This window comes from Telopea speciosissima, chromosome 7 (genome assembly GCF_018873765.1).
Source record: "Telopea speciosissima isolate NSW1024214 ecotype Mountain lineage chromosome 7, Tspe_v1, whole genome shotgun sequence".
NCBI lineage: Eukaryota > Viridiplantae > Streptophyta > Magnoliopsida > Proteales > Proteaceae > Telopea > Telopea speciosissima.
The window spans coordinates 14199944-14225854 of NC_057922.1; the positions used below are offsets into that span (position 1 = coordinate 14199944).

General features: G+C 41.2%; 1 protein-coding gene across 1 annotated transcript; it reads right to left on the minus strand.

The window, feature by feature from the left end:
• Nucleotides 1–3054: 3054 nt before the first annotated feature.
• LOC122667418 (mediator of RNA polymerase II transcription subunit 6) lies at nt 3055–19526 on the minus strand. Its single transcript, XM_043863684.1, has 5 exons — nt 19187–19526; nt 16090–16264; nt 11817–11886; nt 6605–6714; nt 3055–3332 (listed from the first exon to the last, which is right to left on the minus strand). The coding sequence occupies exons 1-5, from the start codon at nt 19441–19443 to the stop codon at nt 3171–3173; spliced, it is 774 nt and encodes a 257-aa protein (XP_043719619.1). The 5' UTR covers nt 19444–19526; the 3' UTR covers nt 3055–3170.
• Nucleotides 19527–25911: the final 6385 nt, after the last annotated feature.

A 25911-nucleotide genomic window follows, 5' to 3' on the forward strand; every position in this document is an offset into this window, starting at 1 on the left:
TCTCTATTCTTTATATTGATTTGGCATATTTTATTATCTTTATGCTTATGAATGAATATTTAATTATTTAAATGCTTTTGAAAATGTATTTTATTACATTTATGCTTAAATTATATATATATTTTAATTATGGACACTATAATAGTCTTTCGAACCGTTTAGGAATCAAAACTGACCCACCCTTTAGTAAATGGCTCTAGATCTCAGATTTGGAATCGATTAGCTTATTAGCCTAATTCTGATCCTGAGTCTTGACCCCTTAGGGCCAGAATTGTTAAGAAACCGAACCGATTGCCTAGAACCGGATCAATTTACACTCCTACTCCCATCAAATGCATAGTGGATAATTTTGGATTAAATAATAATTGAGAAAGAGAATAATTTGAGTTTAATTCGCTTTGTCAATTTAGGAATGCCATCAAAATTCGATCGAAAAAGTGAACCATGGAAAAAGGTTGGATTAGGATTAATTCATCAATTAAAACAAAAACTTTGGTCTATTTCTTGCATTTTTTATTCACGGTTTGAGGATTCAAAAAATTCATCCATTTTTTTAATTATTTTTATGATAAATATTGTGAATTATTTGGCTCCCAAATTATTCATGAATTTTATTCTCATAGATCTTTTTTTTCCAGAATATTCGGGCTGAATTATTCATGGAATCCAAAACAAAAAAGTATGAATATTTTCAGAATTTTAAAATGAGTTCAGATTCAATCCAAATTACTCATGTAGTTGCTAACAATAGTCTGATGCGTTTCCAAGGAAAAGATCAATGCAATGATTTTTCGAGAAAGATTTGATTGAAACAACTGTGTTTGTTTGGCTGAAAAGAAAAGAAAAGAAAAACTTTAAGGAAAATAAAAGTTAAAAGATAAATTTCCCTTGCAAAATTTTATACTTTTGAAAAAGAAAATTTTGTGGGAAGAAACAAGTCAAATTTTACTATTCATAAGTTATTTTATATTTGGAAGAAGAATATTCATTTTTTTTTCCTTTTTATTGACAAACGAACAACTGGACAAGCATAATACTCTTACATTTTCCCTCTTTCTATTCATTTCTTACCAAACAAACACGACCAAAACCATTAGAAATCAGGGGTTCTCCACTGATACCAAAACTCTGTGATTTGCTTTTAGACCGAATTTCCCTCCACCCATGGTGAATGAGATCCCATTCATCGAGTGGCGGGAGAATGCGGGAATGAGTATCAGTAGGGTATTTTGAAACATACTAAAACCCTAGGAGGGATTTGTGAACCCTAAGATGGTGGGTGAACCATCCTATATGGGTGGAGGAAAACTTTGTCCATTGCTTTTGTATGGAAAAAAAAAATATATTTTTTCCATGTCCTTGTCCTTGATAGTTTTTTATTTTTCACCCCTGCCTAAAGTACCATGCGCAATGTAATTGAAAGATATTATTTTGATTCCAAGTGAGGACATAGAGAGACCCTACTTCCTCTTTACACATATACACCACTAACTTCTTAGATTTTGGCAAACCTAAAGAATGGATCCAATGAAAATCTGATGCTTAAAATCTTTTCACCCAAAGCCAAAAGAAGTGCTTCGAGGAAGCATATGCTTGTCTGCATAAGTCAAGGTCAGCTTGGAAAGTATATAAAAGATTATAAAAAATGTACATCTCCTCCCTAATCATGTTGGCCCCATATATATGAATTGTGAGGCACTTCCTCCCTTATCCATTGACTGGATGCGAGAGATGTCAATACATACGGATTGCATGTGGATCCTTCCCCCAAAAGGTAATATAAAGAAAGTAAAAAAAAAGATCAAGTTTCCATCCAGCCGTGGTGAATGAGATTTCATTCACCCGGGGCGAGAATGAGTATCAGAAGGGTATTTTAGAACATACAAAAACCTTAGGATGGTGGGTGAACCGTCCTCTATAGGTGGAGGAAAATTTATCCAAAAAAAAACCCCTAAAATTATGATAACAGAAAAAAACATTGTTAGGTTGATGGGTACATCACAAAATTAGCATTTTTTTTTCACATGAATTTTAGTTTTAGTTGAAATTGACTAAAACCTAAATAACCCATGAGTACTTTTACGATGCATTAGGCAGAGGACCATAGTTACCCATTTCAGTGGTTAACGTTTGTTATACAAAAATCTTGGATCCTTTATTGTTTTTTTTATGATTCCATAGTAGTTATCCTCATTTGTAAATAATTTTAGGAAAAAAGAACTCTGTTCGGGACTGCAAATAAATAAATAAAAATAAGTACTATAAATTATACCAAACATCTGAAAATATAAAAATATCACATAAATTGAAATATAAACTATACCAAAGAGAGCCTAAAATAAGATAATATGCTCCTAGCCTCCTACAAATACTTTAAGTTAGTAAATTCAGGTTGACCTGGTAAGGTTTCAGAGACTAGCTACCTCGGCATCTATCGGTGATTTGCCTAGGATTTAAGGGGTGAAGAGCGTTTGTTTCGCTCCCAACCGAAGATTGAATCGCTCAAAACTCATGTGATGATCATCACTTGGGATTTGTATATTCTGCGTTTTGAATAGGGTTTCTGGGTAAGAGATTATTTCCCTCCACTCTAGAACTACAAACGATTTGGTGTAATGCCAATGGATGCAGCAGACTCATTGTTCTTATCAACACAAGTACTTGGATTGATCAAGGGTATATTACAGGTTCATACCAAACCTTTTCAAATAAGAAAAACAGCCCAAAATTGCTGAACAGAAAATGAGACCATACATTGGATTCTTTTACACCTAATGACCAAATCAATAACTAGTTGGATCTTTCTAGCTGGAGAAAAGATGACTTCTCAACCATGGATGCCCATAAATGATATAGAAAAACAGATGATATGAACTTCTTTTCAAGGTACTCACTATTCTTAAGTCAACAGATTCATCTAAGAAAAATTTACATACCTCGCTACAACAAAGCCCATAAAGTTTTGATTGACAAGAAATTTCATGAGGGCTCTCTGGAACTACATCTTCTCCATTAGTTTTCAGTGAGGGCTCTGCAGACCCATATCCTCTCTGTTAGTTTTCAGTGAGGGCTCCGTGAATCTGGATCATATCCGTTAGTTTCTTGAGCCCACTGTATAAACCTTCCCTATCCGCATTTTGGGTTGGGTTGGGGTGGGAATTGATCTGCTCTTAAAATTTCATCCTTTTGGATGGACCTTGGTCAATAATGGGATCAAGAGTAGGTGGTTGTGATTCTGCTGCTTGCTGTGTTTCAGGACCTTTTTCTGCTTCAGGTCCCACGGGTGGAGCATAGCCTTCAGGGAAAGGTGGTGGCGGAGGGGCTGGTGGGAGCTGCACAGAATAGATTAAAACACATTTTAATTGGTAACTTCCACAAAACAATCTAATAAGCATTTGAATAATAGATCAAATAAATTTACTAGCTCAAATTTTGCACTGCCATGTGGGAACTGCTACCAGCTATATCATTGATTCTGGAGTCACAATTGAGATTTAAAACTTGGTACAGCCAGTTACAAGAAAACAACTACAGAGTTATAATATCATCATTCTCACTACTCATTTTACAACAGGAGATAGGAAGATCATTAGTTGCCCCAAAACTTATTAAAATATTATTTACTCCCTTTTATCACCATGCTTAATTGAAAGAATGTATGTCAAATTAGCAAAATGCCAGTATCATGCATTGGTCAAATTAACTGCATCTGTTTCCTTTCCCGATGAACTGATTCTCTATAAATGTTTAAATGTACTTTAAAACTAAATAGCCTTTACTTAAGGGTTTTTTTTTTTTTTTTTTTGGTGCCACCCTTTACTTAAGATTACCAATAAGAGGAATGATGGCATGAAACTGTCCAGAGGTGTGTGTGGTCTATATGTTGGCTCTTAGAGTAGTCCTCTCTAAAATATTTGTATTAAGGGCGGAAGGAAATGAACCAAAGATTGGGTTACTCGAATTTTTAAAATGGCATTCCATTGACAATGGCAAAAACCTTCTCTTCTACTTATTGATTTGGTCGTTACAGGAGATTTGAACCTAAAGGAAAGAGAAGCCCATCTATCCTACTATGTCTACCAGAACACTAATAATCATCTCAATCATGTGAAACTGCTGTACTGACGCAAGTGCTCCTCAATTTGGGCCTCCCCCAGCTCCACCTTTCCTTTTAATTTGTCCATATTATTCGTTATTCCTTGCTGATCTCAAGATTCTCATCAATTACATATCTTACAGTTCTGGAAAAATTTTCAAAATTGAAAGGGAGCAGTTTCCTGGATGACCTGTCTATTATGGAATTCATGGAAAGAGGAATATCTGCCATGTGGCAGGTCAAACGGGGGCTGAAATTTTTTGGACAGGTAGACCCCAAGCTCCCTGCTTACACGTTAAGTTTAAACCCAAACAGAGTAGCAGAGTGGCCATACTTGTCAAAGTGCTAGGCGACCCAAGGCGTTGGAGGGGGTAAAAAACTAAGGCGACACCAACAAGGCGCCTAGGCCATCATCCAGAAAAAGGCACCTAAATGCCTAATTAAACTTGTGTTAGAAAAAGAGGTAAATGATATAATTAATGCTTACGCACCCTAAATAGGATTGGATGAAAATACTAGAAACAATTTGGGAACACATAGATAGATTAATTCAAGGAGAAAAGATTATTATAGGGGGAGATCTAAAAGGATCTAAATGGACATGTTGGAAGAGATAGTACAGGTTATGAAAGAATTCATGGAGGATACGGTTTAAGAGAGATTTAAGCTCATATTGGTTTGAGCTAATCATAGACGGGCTGACTAGAGACATTCAAGATCATAACCCTTGGTGTATGTTTTTTGCTGATGATATTGTTTTGGTGGATGAAACAAAAGCAGAGATAAATGCAAAAGTTGGAATTATGGAGATCAACCATAGAAGCAAAAGGTTTTAAAATTAGTAGAACAAAAACAGAGTATATGGCGAGAAAACTCCATTAAAAATAGGATGAAAGTGAAGGGGTGAAACTTGATGATATAGCGAGATACCACAAAGTGAAAATTTTAGGTACCCAGGTTCAACCATAAATAAAGGAGGAGAAATAGAGGATGATGTTGCACAAAAAATTAGAATAGGGTGGATGAAGTGGAGGGGTGTGTCCGGAGTGTTTGTGTGATCGACTTATTCCTTTAAAACTCAAAGGAAAATTTTATAGTGACAGTTATACAACTAACAATGATGTATGGAGCTGAATGTTGGGCAGTGAAGAAACAACATATAAACAAACTTAGTGTAGCTGAAATGCAGATGTTTAGATGGATTAGTAGTAAAACCAGAAAAAAATAAAATAAGGAATGAACAAATTAGAGCTAATTTAGGAAAAACTCCGATACATGATAAGTTATGAGATAGTCGTTTGAGATGGCATGGACATGTCCAACTTAGGCCTTTGAATGCTCCAATACGAATGGGTGATTTGGTTCAGATTGAAGGAGCTAAAAGAGCTAAGGGTATGCCTAAAATGACTGTAGGAGAAGCGGTGAGGAAAGACATGCATAGTTTAGGACTAGTAACAAGTATGATTGAATAGAGCTGATTGAAGAATCCATGTAGCCGACCCCATTTAGTTGGGGTAAGGCTGAGTTGATTAATTTTAACTAATAGATTTTATGAGGAAATCTGGTGTTCCCAATTGAATTGGGGACAGGAAATTCAAAAAACTGACCATCAACATTGTAGCAAGGAGGCGATAGAATTTGGTCTAACTTGCCAGATCAGTATGTGGAGGGTCTAGAAGGGTTATTGAGAGGGGCTGGTAAGAATGAGTTAAGAGTCAGTGAAACAAGGAAGCAGGTTATTTTTTATTGGTGATAACTACAAAGCATTAGAAAGAAAGGAAGGAAGAAATTGATGACAGTAAATTAGATTAAAGGTAATTTATGATATAAGAAGCATGATAATATGCTGTGTTAGGAATGCCTCCTTTCCATGTCTTTGCTTCTACCAAGTCTTGACCCTTTGGCCTCAAGGTTAGATACATGCACAACAAACCGTTGAGGTTCCAAAAAGGAATGCCTCCTTTTATTCCTACAAGAAAATACTATAGAAAACTATCTTTGGAAGCAAGAAGATAAGCTCCAAAATCCAAATGAAAAAAGTTAATGCCATGATACCAAGTTGGATTTTAGGTAGTGAATGCAAGTAAGAAAGGGGGGAGGAGATGGAAGAAGAAGCGAGAAGGAAACAAGAGAATAGAGGAGAAGAGAGTTCGGTGGTAATGTTGTGTGTGTTGGAGTGTTGTCTCCACCACAGTTATATTACTCCATTAATAATAAGGAAGAATTATATACACCTCCCTAGGGAGGTAAAAGGTAAAAAAGGAAAAATTACAATATATGGTAACTAGACAACACACTACTTCCTAAAGTACCTTTATTACATAAACTCTAACAGATTCACTTATAAGTAATTTCCCTAAAATAACAAGAAGACAATTGATAGTTTCGCCTTCCCCAGGAGTATAACAGACAAAGTTGTTTATCCTACATCTCTTCTATTTAATTTGAATACTCTTCCAGAATAACTCTAATTCACAATGTACGCTATCAAACAAAAAATCAAGTTACCTTGCGCTGTAATGATGCAAGAATGTGATCTACTCTTTTGACTTCCTTAAAGTCAATTGTCTCTTTTACACCCTTTGGTTCAAATGCTGAACTCTCATTCTCAGCATCAACTGCAGCACAAACAACAAAAGAATTGCAATGAAATTTATAAACCAAATCAGTGGCCACAACCAGCAATGTACAACTCATCGACATTCACAGATGACCACTGTAAAAAGATAAAATTAAGATTATATAAACACAATTCTAAGAGTGTCAAGTAGATACATGTTAGGCACTTAGGCTAAATTGGAATCAACGTATGATTCTGGTCCAACATTGAGTGTTGCTGTGTTATTAATACATTGCTATATCATGAAGCTCAGCATGGCCTAATAAGTGAGGAGCATGGTTGCAACAACCAGATCAACACAGTATTTTCTGAAGTTCGAAGCAATATAAGGGCTTGAATGCCTCGGAAATAAATTAGATAGCGGTGACTATTCAAAGGCCAACTATCACTGCCCTAAGGAGTTTTTGGACTTTAGCAAGAAAGTTGCAAGGACAAACACTACAGCCTTACAAGAACAAATTACCTTGGTATTTACTTCATTCATCAAAATCAAAGTGTTCTCCATTCACAGTGTACCAAATATCATCACTTAGCACTACCTAAGTCTTGACAGCTCTTCGGCCCAGAACATAAGTTTGAATATTGTGCCATAGTGGTTGCAGAGCATACAGAAAAAACTAACGAGAAAAGGTTTGACAACTAGGGTTCCTTCCTTTTCGCAGGCATCCTTCAACGTGTGCTCTCTTTTCTGACATGAAGTGTAAATTGAATTGGTTGCTTCAAGATTTAGTAGTAGATTTCATGTAAGTAGTTCAACTTCTCTTTACTGCAATAACTGAACAAAAAGCAACATTTTAATAACATGATCTCAATTAGATTATTAGACTCTGTATCACTAGTCCTGGGTAGTGATCAAATTGGTTTGGCATTTCACTCCGTAGAAACTACCTACCTCAGACCTGTATCGAATATTAATTGGGATGAAGTATGCCAACCCACACCTGGGAAAATAAGTGGGTCAATTGGTCTACAAAGGACCAGTCAGGTTAGCCCACACTTCTTGTAAACACAAAGAAAGCTCTCAAAAGGCACATCTTCACTAGAACTCTCCCCCTGAAGATGTGGCGAAGAATAGTAAGAAAGGGACTCATGGAAAATAACATCCATACTAACCATGGTACGGCGGGAAGGGGGATGGTAACACTTATAACCTTTCTGGGTCGGAGAATAACCCAAGAAAATACAACGGAGGCCCCGAGGTTCAAGTTTGCCAGGAGATCGAGTATCCCTAGCATAACAGACACAACCAAACACCTTGGGAGGAATTCCCAATTAAAATATCAGAGGGGCTACGAGAGTCAAGAACCCTAGAAGGCAGCCTATTGATGAGATAGGCCGCAGTGAGAACCGCATCCCCCCAATATTGAGATGGGACATTCCTCGCAAACATCAAAGCCCTGGCCATCTCTAACAAGTGGCGATTTTTCCTTTCGGCCACACCATTCTGGGCAGGGGTATCAACACAACTAGTTTGATGAAGGATGCTATGATCAGCTAAATAATTTTGAAATTGGGATTCTGTATACTCTGTTCCATTATCACTTCTCAATACTTTGAGAGTAGCCTGGAACTGAGTTTGGACCATTTTATGAAAATGTTGAAAACATGAAAAAACTTAATTTTTTGTGTAGAGAAGATATACCCAAGTATGCCTAGAATGACAATCAATGAAAGAGACAAACCAACGATGGCCAGAAATAGATGGTTTACGACTGGGGCCCCAAACATCAGAATGCACCAAATTAAAACAAAAAGAACTCCTTTTATTTGAAATGGGATAATTTGAACGTGTCTGTTTGGCCAAAACACAAGCCTCACAAAAACAGTCATTCCTAGTACAAAGGATGACCAAACTAGGAAATAAATGAGCTAAAATTCCTAAAGGGGGGTGACCTAACCTAGAGTGCCACTGGTAGAGTTCAGAAGAGACCATGGAGTTCTGGTGTGGCGGAGAATGTAATGGTGGCGGAGAGAAGCGACCGTCATCAAGCAGATACAGCCCACCGTGCACTTTACCCAATCCAATCGTCTTCCCAGACTCCAGATCCTGAAACACACAATGAGAAGGAAAAAAAGTGACTTTGCATATAAGATCACGAGTAATACTACTAATGGAAAAAAGGTTAGTAGTAAAATTAGGAATGTGCAAAACAGAAGTCGAAGGAAGAGAGGAAGTGCAGTTGATGATTCCCTTTCCAGATATGGAAGAAAGAGAACCATCAACCACTTTGACCTTGTCTTTCCTAGAAGTGGGAGAATATCTGTGAAACAAACTAGAGGAACCGGTCATATGATCCGTAGCTCCAGAATCTATGATCCAAGGATGGGAAGCTACAGAAGCACAATGACCTCCAAATGGAATACCTGACCGGGTAAAGTGTGAACCTGAAAGAGCAAATGAATTGGCAGTAGCTGATGTAGTAGAGGCAGAGGCAGCAGCAGCGGAAGACCTTAGCATACGTAGGAGTGCCTGTAGATCATCCTGGGATAGACCAGGGTCAGTAGCAGGGGCTGCAGTAACAGTCTCAGTCTGATGGGCCTTGGTCTTTGGCTTATTCTTGTTCTTGGCAGCCCTTTTAGCTTCAAAATCAGCTGGTTTCCCATGAAGTTTCCAGCACTTCTCTTTGGTGTGATAGGGTTTGTGACAGTGCTCACAAACAACAGTCGCTGTAGCAGAATCACCAAGAGCAGCAGTGCCACTAGGAGCAGAAGTGGCCAGGGCAGCAGCCTTGAGAGCTGATCTGTCTGTAATAGGAGGGTGCAACATAACAGCCCTCCGGTTCTCCTTAGAAGACACCAATGCATATGATTGTTCAAGTGGGGGAAACGGCTTATGGCCCAATACCTGAACACGGATCTGATCATACTCCACATTCAAACTAGCCAAAAAATCATATACTCTGATCTTGTCCATGTGCTTCTTATAGGAAGCAATATCAGCCACTGAAGTAGGGTGAAAGTCTGAGAAATGGTCCAACTGTTGCCACAGACTACGGAGAGTAGCATAGTATTTGGACACTGAAAGTTCACCCTGAGTGGTGTGAAGGACCTTCTTCCGGAGTTCATATACTTGGGCATCATTGCCAAGCTGCCCATATGTTTCCTTGCAGGCGGCCCAAATCTGGGAGGCAGTGTCCAAAAGAAGAAAGTTATGTTGTAGATCAGAAGTCAAAAAGCCTATCAGATAAGACATCAAAACACCATTATTAGCTAGCCACTTTTCCTGAGCAGGCCCTTGTTCAGTAGGCATAACACAAGTGCCATTAATATGACTGGTGAGACCACGGCCTGCAATGGCAAACGAGGCAGATCTGGACCAGAGAAGATAATTCGAGCCATCAAGTTTAATAGGATTTGGTGGGAAGTTGTGGTACTCTGTCTTGTTACCATCATTGAGCGATCGATCCAAGTAGCTGAAGAATTGATCGAATCACCCATACTTGGCAGCAAATAAGTCCAATATTAACTTCAAAATAAAGGCTGAATCACCTCTCCAAAAAACAGAACCAGCAGCACAAGGAGACCTCTATATCGATAGTGTCTGGGTTTTGAAGAAAACCCTGAATTGTGGAAATCGATAAAGGGACAAGTGAGGCATAGAACTGCAGATAAAAGGCTGCAACTGAAGTCGATTGGTGCTTTATAATGAAGAAAACAACCAGTAGAAACTCAGGTCCAATGGGCAGCAGCAGCCCCAAGATCGATAGATGTCAGGGTTTTGAAAAAAACCCTGTAAGTATGTATCGATCTCAGAGAGGTCTTCAAAACTGGATTGTAGAAGCCCAAAAATTGCAGCCGAGTGTCTCCTGGTAATTATAGAATCAGCCTGGCAGAAGAAGAACCAAAGTGCAGCAGCAACAAGCAGCCCCACACCCAAAGTCGACAATTGTCAGGGTTTTGGAAAAAACCCTGAAGATGGAGATCGATTGGGAGTGCATGTCTTCAATGAAGGAGAAGAGATGCTGAATAGGTGCTGGAAAAGGTGCTGAAGAAGCCTCAATAAGTGAAGAACAGCCTGTAATAATGGTAGGGGCTGATCTCCAGAAAAAACCTTGAAGACTTCAATGCGGCAGGGAGGGTCCAGCAGCTATCGAGCAGTAATTAAGTCATAAAAAACTGAAAAGAGGTTGGGAAGGGCAGCAACTAGGTCATACGACCACCTCTTGTAGTACTGCCCTTAGGAAAAAGGGAGAACCAAGGAGAAACAAGGAGGGGAAGAAGGGAAAAACGATGGAGGAGAGAAGAAGGAGAAAAAAAAATCAATGGGGTTGGTCCCTAATTCGAAATCAGCTCTGACACCATGTAGAGAGATTTAAAATTAGGGAAAGGCTTGGATGATCAGAGTCACCCCAAGCACTCCTTTATTTATAAGAGTAATAAAAGAATAAACATATGTACATGAGCAATGTGGGACTAAACCACATACAAACAACTAAATAAATAAAGAGGAAAAAAGTCCAGAATACCCCCCACGGTATTCTGGCCCATATCTAACACTTTGGTTTCCAAGATGGGACAAATGCACAAAAGAAGAGGAAAGAGCTATTAGCCAGCAAGATACATCTCTACCATACATCAAGGAAGGGTTGCAGCCAAACGTAACTGGAATATTACTGCCAGATGCCCTAAGACACTGGAAAAACTGGTACTATGAGAAAGTTATAAAATTGTATTTTGATGGCATGTAAGAGTCGACAAGCTAAAGTTATCTTTATTTTTATTTTTAATTTATTAAAAACATTCCTGGGCCCCTAGGGATGCTTCTAGATATCTGTAATTGTATTCTTTCTCACTCATATATGGACATTAAAATAGGATTTTTAAATGCCAATCATGGGGCAGCATGGCTTTCAATATTTTGTTTTCTATCATCCATTTTTTTTGGGGGAGGGGATGGGTCTACTTTATCAAACAAGGCTAGTAAAGATCACAAAAAATATCTCCCTCGCAAAGAAAATAGATGTAGCAATACTAATACCAAATAAAGAAGAAATGACCACCCTTTTTCAAAAAGAAAAATGGCAAGAAGCATTACCAATCAATAACTTGGAGGGGGGGGGGGATAAACAAGAAAGAAATTAAGATGTTTCCGATGGATACCATATCCAATCTTCTCCAACTTTGAGGCAGCAGTGGTGAATGCTTTTGATATATGATAAAGAGCCCGTCCCTGAAACATGGGTATGTGAAAAAGATGAAAACAGCGATTTTAATAAAATAAATCAACTTATGTCTGTTTAACAGCAAATACTAGAAAAATAAACTTAGGTATCCAATCAATGACAGCGTTTCAATGAAATTTATCAGAATGACTAAATGCATATCAGGAGTCCCAAAAACCCAGTTTGGATTGCTTACGGGCCCACTCAAACAATTAAAACTGAAGTATAAGGAAGCTGTGGCAATTCTATAAATAATTAAAAGTTTCCAAAGGGAGGGTGGCACTTTTGTAATAAAGCAGCATCTTAAAGATTTAAAACAAGGTAAGTAAAGAAGATAGGATATGGTAGGAATTACCATTTAAAGAATAAGGGTAATTCAGACATTAGCATAAAATAAGGAAAGAACAAGAGTTAGGACTAAAGAAAGGGTATATTGGGAAATTTCAAAGACAAAGGATTGAAGGCATCGAGAAGGAGAAGTCTTCTTCTTCCTTCATGAAACCAGAACCCAGCGGTAATACCTCTTAGTCTCAATCGATAAAAATCAATACGCATCCAATCAAGCTAGAACTTGGAGATTAGATTTGTAACTCAAGTCCCCACTAAATGCAGGCAATAATCGGAATTGAAAATCAGACATAAGACTATGGGAAACTTCTGCAACTGAACCCGACTGTAGTTCCAGATCTAGTTTTAGTTGCAGGTTTGTAATTCACAGAAGAAAGGGATTTCGGGTATGAGACTGAAGGGCTTGAGTCGCCTTAGGGTGGGCACCTGAGGCCTGAAATCTTAGGCTAAAAGGGTTTGTAACTAGGAATTTCTAACAGCTCCTTCCAAATCCAGGGAAGGAAATATCAGTAATAGTAAAGCAGTATTAAGAGGAATAAAAGAGAACAGTGAAGAAGAAGGTGAAGCCCTAAGACGGTGCATGAACGAGAATAACGGAAGTAACAGGAGAGGAAGAATAAAAGAGAAGAAGGAGAAAAAAGAGGTCACACAACCTGCTATGCTATCGTACCACTCTGGTAACAATAAACAAAACCCAAATAATGACTCCTAACTAAACTCTAAAACTGAAACAAAATTAGAACTTCACCAGTTCACTTCTCTTATTCTCCTTCTCCTGTTAACTTACTCCCCCCCCCCCCCAAAAAAAAAAATAATGCAGTTTGTGGTTGTAATGCTGTAAGGATGTAGTTAGATATAGTGGCAAATTAGTAGGGCGTACCCAGTGCATGAGGCTCCTGCCACTGCGGGGTCTGCGGAGGGTCATAACATATGCAGCTTTACCCCTGTTTTCACAAAAAGGCTGTTTCCAGACTCGAACCCGTGACCACTTTGTCACAATGAAGCAACCTTTACCGTTGCACCAAGGCCCGCCCTCATATAGTGGCAAATTAGTGCATAGATTAAATCTGTATTGTTGTTACTGTAATGCTGTAAGAATAATTACTTTATTGCTATACTAAATATAATGGATACATAAAAAAATATATATATAAGGACACCTACGCAGGCAAGCGCTTAGGTGGCCCCCCCAACACCTTGGGTTGCCTAGGTGGCTTGACAACTATGTGGGTCACAGACTTACAGATGAGTTGGGCCTTTGATCTAAGGGTTTTTGTTGCAGTAGGCAACTTTAATGGGCCTAAAATATGGGTAGGAGGTCGGAATACAAGATTTATTAGTTAAGTTTTTGAGTCTGCTTGAAGTTATTTTCTTTCTTTGTTTATATTGTAAAGCTTTTACTTGGATGGAGCATTTTATTCTAGTTTGAGTCGGCCATATTTTTCTTATTGGTTGTTATGTCTTTAGGTCAGATTATAACTTTTCTATAGGTTGAATGATGTAATAGCTCAGATTAGAATTTTCCTATTGGTTGGATGATATAAGAGCTTTAATCAATCAATCACAGGTTTCTAGGAGAAGCTGTAAATATATGTAAGCTCTTCAGGCCAACACAACGATTTGAAGAAATAAAGCTTTCAGTTTTTCTGAATTTTATGTTGTGGATTCAATGTTATCACTGTGGATTCTGGGTGTATTTGGTGGTTTCCAAGTGAAGTTTAAGAAGAATTCTTGAGTGGAAGAGTGGATTCTCTTTGTAGGTTTTGGTGGACTCCTAACTTGTTTTATAAGGATGTAAATGGATAGTCAAAAATTTGTATCCTTTTTGGATTCATATCCGTTTAGGGATCCATACTCAAAAAATAAGTATCCAGAAACTATCCGAATCCGTTCGGAAGCTAATCAGACGGGAATGTGGATAGTGCTATATCCGATTTGTATTCGATCTGTTTACATCTCTAATCCTTCTGTCCCTCTATCTATCCTTCTATCTTTCAATCAAGTTACAGGTTAGATCTGGTCAATCTTAAACTCTGCACCACTGTCTTATCAATATTGCAGTTATATTTTGTTTACTTGTTTTTGATATATTCTTTTTGAATGAATTTGAGTTTGCTTCATTGTTCTCACAGTTATTACTCTCTGGGATTCTGTTAAAAAAACCCAAGTCTTCAGTCAAATTTTCACTTCTGTTTTGACTAAATTCAGATTCTGCTAGATTTCTGTTTGTTGATTTTTTTTTAACTAACTCCAATAATCTCTGTTTTGCTGCCAACAGAGTTTCTGTTTTGAATCCATGACGCATTCTGGTTGATTAACAGTTCTATTCTTGCTTTTGACAATTACCTTGTCAGTAGGATTCTGCAATAACTTTATTCTGTTATTGATTATGTTCAAACTTTGCCAGACTGTTCTACCATCAGATTAGACCACTCGATCTAATTTTTGGATCAATCTGAGTTTTCTTTACGGAGTTATAGAAATTCTCCTTCGACGGTTCTAATTGTGATCCTGTTTGAGCTAGTTTCCTGCTGGATTTTCCTGGTTCGGGATTAGCCTACATTATAAATCACGCCTAACTTATTGGGGTGTATGGTCTGTATGCATATATATATAATCTTTTGATATTCCTTCTTAGACTCATAAAAGGACTCGTAATCACTCACACACTGAATAAAGTAAATAGACTCAAAACAGAACTCTATACTTGCCAATAAGTATCATAATCTAACTCAAACACTTAACTACTAATACTGTGTACCCACACTTCACCCCCACTTTATGGACTTATAATTAATGCCTAATACAACAAATAACCCATAAACAACTGACCCAAGGCATATAGAACCCATCCATGGCCCAAATTAAAGCCGTCTAGGCCCAATTGAGCAGTCTTGACTGCATCAAAATCCCACCTCCGAAATTGAAGTACAAAGAGAAATGGCATATATAGATTATAGAAGCTGTGATGTCTATTTTTCTCTTCTATAAGGTCCTACTTTTAGATTGGGTTTGAAAAGTAAACCAAGACCAAATAAACACTAAAATAGATTAATCTTACTTCAAAAAACGATGACCCAAGAAGGGGATGAGATTGATATGAAGAAGAGCTTATTGATCCAAGGCTTAGAAAATATATAAATAAAGAGAACGCTTTATGGACTTATAATTAATGCCTAATACAACAAATAACCCATAAACAACTGACCCAATTAATATAGAACCCATCCATGGCCCAAAATAAAGCCGTCTAGGCCCAATTGAGCAGTCTTGACTGCATCAAAATCCCACCTCCTAAATTGAAGTACAAAGAGAAACGGCATATATAGAAGCTGTGACGTCTATTTTTCTCTTCTATAAGGTCCTACTTTTAGATTGGGTTTGAAAAGTAAACCAAGACCACATAAACACTAAATTAGATTAATCTTACTTCAAAAAACGATAACCCAAGAAGGGGATGACATTGATATGAAGAAGAGCTTATTGATCCAAAGCTTAGAAAATATATAAATAAAGAGAACACTTGGATGACCCAAAAAATTTAGAAATTAAACAGAAAAAAGAAAAAAAAAAAAAAAAAAAACAACTACTGTTGAATATATCTATGTAACTGGGTTAGTGGCCCAACTACTTATTCCACGATTCATCCCCAACTGGATTTGATTCTCCAATGTCAATCCCATTTGGAGATTGAAAGCTTTCTGGAGGATCCACCTGAAGAAAACCTTCCATTTTTTCCTACTTTGGATCAGATGCTAAACCATATATTGTGTGCAATCAATAATCTCATGGTAGACTTGCATCATTATTTATATCAATGGGCATCATAAGTTATCAACTCTTGATCTTAATAGAAAACTTACAATGCGAGCTGCAAAGACATTGCAAAGCTGTGGTGCTTGGTAAATCGAACCATCCAGGATATAGTAAGTAAGCATGGGTGTGACTTTCTCAGGACTATCTCTCTTTTGCTTTCGAATAACAAAGAGGTGTGGCTCCATTACCTCAGTCAGCATGTATTCAGTGCCTGTCATTTTCCTGTAGAAAAAAAAACAGAGGCATTCTGTTTTGTCAGTCGATAAGTGACAATGTGGCATCAGCAGCTGATCCACCAAGCCACATTGGAAAGGTAGGTTCAAGTTCTACAGTCTCTCGGTGAGGTCTTCTAAATGAACCTGGAGTGTCTACCCTATAATAAGGTTGTTGTACACTTGTACTTATTCTGGAGTTTGGCTAATCCCTTCTAAAACAAATCCTTCATGTTCTCTTTCATAATCTGTTAGAAGGATCAAGGAACTTGAAGCCCTTGATGGAATTCTGGGCAGAATGCTTGAAACATTTATTTTAGTTTTCTTTGACGAAGAAAACTGAATTTCTACCTCTCCATCTGGAATTCTGGATATTCTACAATTTGTTCCAAATCCTTATTTTATTAAGGCTGTGGAGGGACTTCTGTTTGTAAGTTCCACCTTTCAGATAGGGTAATATTTTTCCCAAGACATTGTTTTTGGGACTATGAGGTTCGCCTTCCCCACATTGGTCTGGAAAAATACACATTGTCCTCTAGTTTATATTCTTTTTAACATCAGGACAAAGAGTATTCAAGACCTTATAACATATTCTGTATACTATGGTGATGTTTGGCAACCCAGGGTCCATATCAAACCCTTGAGTCTTTAAATTCACAGTTAGAACCTTTAGGATATTGGGGTCCGAGAGAGCTACCAAAAAATTAGGGTACCAATTGAAGTAGATAGGTCCCACACAAAGGCTAGACTCAACAACTACAACATAGCCTTATCCCAACTAAATGGGTTCAACTACAAGGATCCTTGTTCTCCAATTAGCTTTGTTCGAAGTCCATACAAGATACGAGACCTAAGCATGTCTTTCCTCAACACTTTCACTTAGGGTTATTTTAGGCTTGCCCCCGGTGGCTATTGTAGTTCCTTCAATCTGAATCAAATCACTCCTCCGAACTGGAGCATCTGAAGGCCTCCGTTGGACATGGCCATGCCACCTCAAACAACTCTCTCATAGCTCATCCCGTATAGGGGCTACTCCCGACTCAACTCTAATATGGTCATTCCTTACTTTATCCTTCATGGTCTTGCTACACATTCATCTTAGCATCCTCATCTCCATTACACTTAGTTTATCTATATGACACTTCTTACTGCCCAACATTCCGCACCATACATTATAGCTGCGTATGGCTGTCTTATAAAATTTTCCTTTAAGCTTTAAAGGAATACGCCAATCATACAATACTCCTATCGCAATGTCGCACCCCTCCACTTCATCCACCCTATTTCAATTCTTGGGAAATAGCATCCTCTATATTGCCATCTTTATTGATGATAGAGACCAGATATCTAAAATACTCATTTTGATGTATCTCCTTATCATCAATGTTGACCACCTCCTTATGAGGCTAGACTCAACAATACCTAATAAGGAATCAACAAACTTCCTATGTCAACCATCTTGGGCACATAATAAAACATATTTATTAACCCTGCTCTACTTAATGGTTTGACAACTACTTGGATTAGGCCAACATGTAGATAACTATATTTTTACTTTTATGTTCATCAATCAAAGATTTGAATAATAATTGGAACTTATCATGAGTCTTTGATGCAGATTTATCACCAAATTAAGCTTGTTTTATTAGGAATAAGTCCAGGATTGGATTATAAATATGTTGGGCCTTTGATCCCATGGGTTTTCTATGTATTAGGCCAATTTTATGGGCCAAAATATGGGTGATTAGTTGTTTTAGTTCCATATTTAGTTATTCCTAGGGTTAGGTTATATACATGTTGGACCTTTGATCCCATGGGTTTTCTATTTAATAGGCCAATTTATGGGCCTAAAATATGGGTAATTAGGTTGCATACGGGGTAGTTGTTTTAGTTCCACACTTAGTTTTATTTTGGTGTTTTTGTTCATAAATTGAACCATTATTTGAACCGGTACAACCCATGTTTTTGGACCAACACGGGTTGGTAGGAGATAATATTGTAGTATTTTATTATATCATGTTTTATTTTTGGGGTAGATTACATAGGAAATAGCTTCCCTTTTTAAGTTTCCTAGATGGAATCAGTTTTTATTTCCTGTTCCTGTTTGGTGTTGGAGTCTTTAAATTTAGTTTGAGTTGCTTTACTGTAGCTTGGAACCAGGGTCTTTGAACCCCGAATTGCATCAATTTAGCTCATAAAGTCGCTGGTTGATAGGAGAATTAAAGGAGTTTGATTCTGGTGTTGAGGATTCCAAACTGGCTGTTTTTGCCAATTGTATATACTTGCACAGGCTGAACCTACTTGGGATTTGCCACCATCTATAGTCCAGAAACATTTAGCTCATAAAGTAGCTAGTTTTAATAGGAGTTAAAAGTGCTAGACTATATGGTGTTGAAGATTCCAAACTGGCTAGTTTTGTAAACTGTGTATTTTTCCTTTGAGTTTTTGATGAATGATTTTCTTGTGCAGGAAAAAAAGAATTTCCAGATCACATACAGCAGTATCACATTATATGGACTTCAGGTTTACCTTAGGTTTCCCCATCCTTTTAAATAGGTTCGCATAATAGTATCAAATTTGCTAGAATATCCAGGAAGTGAAAATAATTTGGTTCATTAAGTGGCTGAATCAGCTCATACCAAGCTAAATTCCACAAGTGTTGTAGCAAAAGGCAAAGAAAATAGATTTATTTGCATGATTAAACAGATAAGAGAAGCCCAAGTGGATGAATTAGTACATTTCAAACTAAATTCTAAAAGTACTGTGGCAAATAGAAAATCAAATAGAATTGGTCGCATGATAAACCTGGTAAAAAGATGGAAACGAAAGTCTCACAGAATAAACCGTATGTTACTGTTTGAAGATTTCCCTTCTTCAACTGAATTACAACAATCAAAAGTATCACAAAGAAAGAATATGGTGGAGATCTTACGAGAGGTGAGAGATATCCAGTGGGTGTATGGCGCGCATCCTTAATTGTTCATTGTTACAGCTCCAATCGTAGAAAGGTGACAAAGCAAAGTAATCAAACATGAGATTTCGATCGAGAGGGTACGTATTCAACCATAACTGATCCCTGAAGCAGATACCGGTCATGTCCGTTCCTGGAGGTGGTGGTGGCTGCGGGTTCCCATCCAAATTAGGGTTTCCGGGCATTGGATTTTGAGGCATTAACGGTGTTGCTGCCATCTCTCTCTCTCTCTCTCTCTCTCTCTCTCTCTCGCGTGTCTAGTGATGACAAGTAAGAGAGGGATTAGCTGACCATTAACAGTGAAAAACACAGTGAAACCACATCAACTTCAACATAACAGAGGTTGAAGTCTATATTCTCTCTCTTGTTTCTCCCTCCAAAGATCCGGACCTTACAAAAGTATCCTCAAAACTCAAGCAAGGGTTCAGTCGGTTTGGTTCTGACTGAACGGTTCGGTTTTGGTTTGGTTCTCAATGAACAAGTACCATATCAAAACCAAACAGAATTATATTCGGTTCCAAATCTGAATTGTTAATTTGGAAATCAGTTTACTGTTAAATTTTAAATAACTGCCACATGGTAAATTGGGTGGACCCAAAATATTGTGAATAGGTGGACCCCCCAAGTTCTCATGTGCACATGTAAAATTTGAGCCCAAATATCAATGGGCAAAATAAAGGTCTGTTAAAACAAAAGAAGATATCTAATTGAATTACGGCTTTAAAATCTGACAGATGACTAACCTAGACCATCATACTATTCAATGGTTAGCGTTGCTATCATCATTCCACATAGGCACGTAGCACAATAAGGATTGACTGTTTTGATAAATTACCAAAGTGGCCACCCTTTTCATTTACGTGAGATAAAATTTCCGTTGGAATTAAACTTGGCATATAATTCAAGAGAGAGATGGACGATGATGATGATGATGATGATGATGATGATGATCACATGTCACTAAAATTTTGGCTCCACCTGATATGCCACGTAAGAGCTATCACTTGTTGAAATTTAGACTCCATGTTACCTGTCATGTTGAAAATAAATACACTAGTAGAAAACCAAGATGTGATTGCGTTAGGCTCCTCTGTAGCATGACAAGGAGTGTGACGCACATCCAATGGCTCACAGTGCTTGGACACGTAACCCAACACCTCTTGCGATATAGAGGACTCAAATCCAATGTGATCCCAATGGACTTGCACTCACAAGCCCTTATTATAATTATTTTTAATCATCCTTACAATGGCCTATACGCCATTAGCATGGCATCCAAATTAAGAAGGTGTCAGGTAGATAAAAGGTGAAATAACAAGATATCAAGCATCCAATAAAAGACATAGTCGAACAAGCAACCTCTCCCATGACTTAGGTCAACACTCTACTACGATTTAAAAGCCACCACCATGTCAAGAGACGCTTCTCCAGACCCTTTCTTGAATATTTCTGGTATGGACCTGTTGCGTGTGAAAACCTCCGGTACTTGGTTCGCCCGTGGATGAACCTGCAAAAACCAAGCAATGAGCGCAAGAGGGCCGGTGTGGCTCCGGCCCAGGACTCTCCGATGCTTAAGTCAGGTCTTCAACGCGACAGCGTAACTGCGTAGTAAAAAGCAAGATGTCGAATAGAGCTCCATACCTGGGTATTTATAGAGTAAGGAGGAGATGAGACGGCTGGGAGAGTCCTAGTATGGTAGGAGTCCTTCTTTCGGAAGGTTCTCTCGCGTAGAGCGGAGTGGAGAGTTATTTTCGGGGTCGGACTCTTATTAAGCTAAGAGTCCATGTAGAGTGTGATTTCGTGTTGCGCTGGGATCGTGGCTCGGTCCTTATCCCGTGATTCTCGGGATGTGCTGACGTGGCCCGGAGATCCCCGGTGGGGTGCTATGAGAGCCTCAACGGAGGAGGGCTCGGCCTACGAGGTCGGCCCGTGGGGTCGGCAATGGAGGTCGGCCTGGGAGGAGGTCGGTCTCGGCCATGAGGTCGGCTAGGAGTCTATGGCTGACCCGTATAATCTCGGCCTCAGCCACCGGCCAGCTCGCTCAAACCAGGCTTTGTTAGGTGACTTATCGGATATGGGGTCGGCCCAATTTCTGCTCGGCCCAACTCGGTTCTCGGACGAGGTCGGGTCGGCCACGTGGCGACCTCGATAGGTGGGGTGTTTTATGCCTCATCACGGCCCCCACTCATCGGTGTCGGCTCGGCGTTGATGAGTGAAATTTCTGGCGCTTGTCCGGAAGATTCTTGCGGTTGGGCCGAGATTATTTATTGTTGCGGATTTGACGTTGCACGATCTGACGGTTGGGTGTCCGTGCCACGTCAGCAGAGTCATTATGGCAGGCTCGGGAATTCGAAACGTCCTTTGATCTGGGCCGTTGGATCATGCTGAGCTCTGGTCGGCCGTTGGATCAGTGAAACCCAAGGATTATAAATAGGCGACTCCTAACTATTCATTCTTCACTGCTCTAAGTTATTAACTTCTCGGCAAGTTTGGAACCATCAACTCGGTAGATCTCATCGTTTGCCTGCTCGTGATCGACTCGGCTGAAGCTTCGTTCGTGATCGACTCGGCCGTCGTTTCGTTCCCGCTCAACTCTTCTTCAACCAGTAAGTCTTCTCCGCCCAGTATGCCAGTTGGTAGTAGTCCTATGGTCGAACTGCTCGCCAGGGTGGCAGAGGGCACGAGTCCGAGCCGAGAACTCCCCGTCCTCTCTCCCACCATAGACCTGTTGGGCTCGACCTCAGACGAGCCCGATGTAGTGGAGCTTCGTCAGGCCGAGGTGGCCGAGCCCTCGTTACCCATGGAGTTTGACCACGCGGCCCAATCCACAGCCGCAGACCGGGCCGAGAACTCCGGGTCGTCCTCATCCGATGAGGAATCAAGCGAGGGAGATTCGTCCGAGATGGGGGTTGGCTCGGTAAGCTCGTCCACCGACGCCCCTGAGCCCGAGGAAGGCAGTGTCGGCACCGTTCCGAGCACAATCACGGAGGCCGACCTCGACTATCTGAGGATGACCTACGCCATCCCCGAGGACATTCAGCTCCGAGTTCCTAATCCCGGGGAGATGGCCTGCTTCATCAGGCCCGGTGAGGTGGCTCTGTACGAGACGCCCTTCAAGTATGCGTTTCGGCTCCCCGTTCTCAGCCTGGTGGACCAGATCTTGGACCACTTCCACCTGTCTCCTGGTCAGCTGGTGCCGAACTCTTGGCTGGCTGTGTACGGCTTCTACGCCCTGTTCTGCGAGATGGGCCGAGGTACGAGCGTGGAGCTTTTCTCTCGGCTCTTCTTCCTGAAGAAGTCTCCCGAGAAGGGGTGGTATTATTTCTGCCGCCGATCAGGGAAGAGTGCGGCTCTAGGCGGTCACAAATTTCTGGTCGGCACGCCGACCTTCAACAAGTATTGGAAGCCCCGTTTTTTCTTCGCTTCCATTCCCAACAGCCCTCTCCGAACCGAGTGGAAGGAGATGAATCTGAACTATGTAAATAGAGTACTACCCCTGACCGAGAACGAGATGACCTCGCTCGACCTGATCCCCCAGCGTCCGCCCTTCGATGTTCTCCAGCTTCAGGACGAGGGGTTTCTTCAGAGTTGGCATATGACCCCTGGTAGGAACCCTTGCCGAGCTTATCTCAGTTGTCCGAGCCGACCCGTCAACTTAGTTTTCTTTTCCTTTTCTGACTTGTTTCCTATGTTTTCGGTTTCTCTTGCAGTGGTCGGCCACATTCCTCCAATGGACACAGCTCGGCTGAGGGCCGAGATTATCGCGGATAGGAAGAAGAAGAATGCCGAGAAGAGACCCCGGGGCGAGTCCTCCAAGGCCTCCAAGGGAAAGGGGGTGATGCCGGGCCATCGGACGCGGTGGTCGGTCTGGAGGCCGAGAAGAACACGGGTCAAGCCGGGTCTCCGAGGAAGGGGAAAGGCCGAAAAGGCGAGAGGAGCCCGCCGAGAGACATCAAACACCAAAAGCTCTCGATAAACCTGACAAGTGGCGGCCTTCCGCCCGTGGCCTCTCCCACTAACATCTCCCGATACGTCCTGGGGAGGGCTTCGGCCAACAACGTCCCTGTGAGGCCGACCTGGCGCCTCTTCCCGGGGGACTCGGCCTTGACGTCGGCCGCTCACGCCAAGGAATGGCTGGATGCAGGTCGGCTCCCAGCCGACAAGGAGAAGCTCGAGGCGCTGTCCGACCCTGAGCTCCTCTCCACCCTATTTCAAGACTTCAATATGGTAAGTTTCCTTGTCGGCTCTTGCCTATGATCTGATATGTGTAGTTTATCCTGATTTTTTGTTCTCATGCTTTTTTGTAGGGGTTCGCCAAAGCAGTGGAGACCATGCTCCGCTTCGAGCGGCTCCTGACCGAGAACTATTCCTTGGACGGCCAGTGCAAGAAGGCTTATCAGGACGCCCAGGATGCCGTTCAGAGGCGTAGGGAGACCCAAGAGAAGCTCACCGCTGCTGAGGCCGAAGTGGAGAGCTCTCAGGCCGAGGTGGCCAGGCAGAGAGAGAAGGTCCGGGCTCTGCAGGCTCGGCTCGCCGAGGTGAAGGAGAAGGCCAAGGAAGATCTGGCCACGGCTCGGAGCGCGGCAGTCAGCGACTATCTCCAATCGGAGGAGTACGCCGATATCTGCCATGAGATCAGGAAGCCTCCCTTCGCCGAAGGTTTTGAAGCAGGCCGAGCTGAGCTTTTGGCCGAGATCAAGGCAGCGTACCCTGAACTCAATCTCTCCCACTTTGACGATGATGCGACTACTTTTGCAGGGGAGATAGGAGATGAGGAGGGAGCCGAGGTCACCCAAGCTCAGCCCCTTGAGGCACCTGCTCCAGCCGACGTCTTCCCTCTAGGAGCTGTCCCCCAAGACCCTGCTGCCGAGCCCAATACCGTGGACGCCTCCGAGGGTGCCTCCAAGTCCCACGCCGAGGAGGCGGAGATGTAAAATTTAATTTTTTTTTTTTTTTTTTTTTGGTGTGTGTGTGGGGCCGAGCTGCCCCTTTTGTAACCGTGCCGATCAGTCGGCTTAGAATGAATAAAACAACTTATTTTTGTCAGAATTCGTCTAAGTATTTGAACTCGGCGCCCTCAGCATTCTTTTCCTTGCGTATTCTGTTTTGTTTGTGTCCAAGCTGCCGAGTTGTTTCACTAACCGAGCTTAGGAACTCATCTCTTTTTTATCCATGCCCAACGTTGTCGACGGTCAATGCGATCTTCGCTTTGGTTGGTTAATTCGCCTTTCCCTTCAGTCCGATTGGAGAGGCTATCATATAAGCGGACGCGTGGCCGAATATCCTTCTTGGCCGAGCCTAATGCCTTAGCGTGGTTTTGTACTTCGTTAGGCTCGGCCAAATAGGAATGTCGGCCCTTGAGAGGTCGGCCATGTCTATTTGGACAGGTCTTACGACTCGGCTGCCGACCTATGAGGGTCGGTTTTTTATGTCGGCCTGGTCTAGGAGGACCGGTCTTATGACTTGGCTGACGACCTATGAGGGTCGGTCTTTGATGTCGGCCTGGTCTAGGAGGACCGGTCTTATGACTTGGCTGCCGACCTATGAGGGTCGGTCTTTGATGTCAGCCTGGTCTATGAGGACCGGTCTTATGACTTGGCTGTCGACCTATGAGGGTCGGTCTTTGATGTCGGCCTGGTCTATGAGGACCGGTCTTACGATTTTGACTTGGGAGCTTGCCAATACGTTGAGTGTTGGAGAAAAGACTTTATTGAATCAAATGTCGGAACTGAAACCGAATACAAGCATGCTCAATTATTGAAAAAACTTTTTCAAATTTTCCGAGTTCCAAGGTCTCTGTACCTTCTTGCCCCCCGGAGTCTGCAAGCGATATGTGCCAGGGCGAATTTGCTTGGAGACTATGTACGGGCCTTCCCAATTTGGTGCTAATTTTCCTTGTTGCCTCGGCTGGGATGCGCTGAGTTTTCTGAGAACAAGGTCCCCTTGACGAAAATGCCGCTCTTTGACTCTTGAATCATAATAGCTTGCCGTCTTCTGTTGGTACGCCGCGTTTCGGAGTAGGGCATTTTCTCGGACTTCATCGAGGAAGTCCAGATTGGCTCTCAGCCCATCTTCATAGGTCTTCTCATCGAAGTTGAGCACTCGGTATGATGAAGCCATAACTTCAACCGGTGCGAGGGCTTCGGTCCCATAAGCGAGGCGAAATGGACTCTCCCCGGTTGGAGTTCTTACAGTCGTCCGATATGCCCATAGGACGCTTGGGAGTTCTTCCACCCATCTCCCCTTGGCCTCATCCAACCTCCTCTTAATGCCGGCAAGTAATGTTCGGTTGGACACTTCTACTTGTCCATTTGCTTGTGGATGAGCTACCGAGATGGGTCGGAAGTCAATGTGGAAGTGCTCGCAGAATTCTCGGAAGGCCGGGTTGTTGAATTGCGCGCCATTATCAGTGATGAGAACTTTCGGTAGCCCGAACCGGTAGATGACCTTATCTCGAAAAATTTTTTCCATGTTCTTCTCAGTGATGGTGGCAAGGGGTTCGGCCTCGACCCACTTGGTGAAGTAATCGATCGCCACTACTACGTATTTTCTGTTTCCCGATGCCGGGGTGAAATCTCCGAGAATGTCCATTCCCCACATAGCGAATGGGATTGGGCTCAGCATTGAGGTTAATTTTGTTGCTGGTCGGCTTGGGATTGGCGCGAACAGTTGGCACTTCTCACACG

Bases quoted from the DNA above. Each gene is read 5' to 3' on its own strand.
- LOC122667418 (XM_043863684.1), bottom strand. From the start codon at position 19,443: ATGGCAGCAACACCGTTAATGCCTCAAAATCCAATGCCCGGAAACCCT. The intron at 11,887-16,089 runs GTAAGTTTTCTA...CCCATGTTTCAG, and splicing joins ATGTCTTTGCAGCTCGCATT to GGACGGGCTCTTTATCATAT. The intron at 6,715-11,816 runs GTATCCATCGGA...TTTGTGCTGCAG, and splicing joins GTTGGAGAAGATTGGATATG to TTGATGCTGAGAATGAGAGT.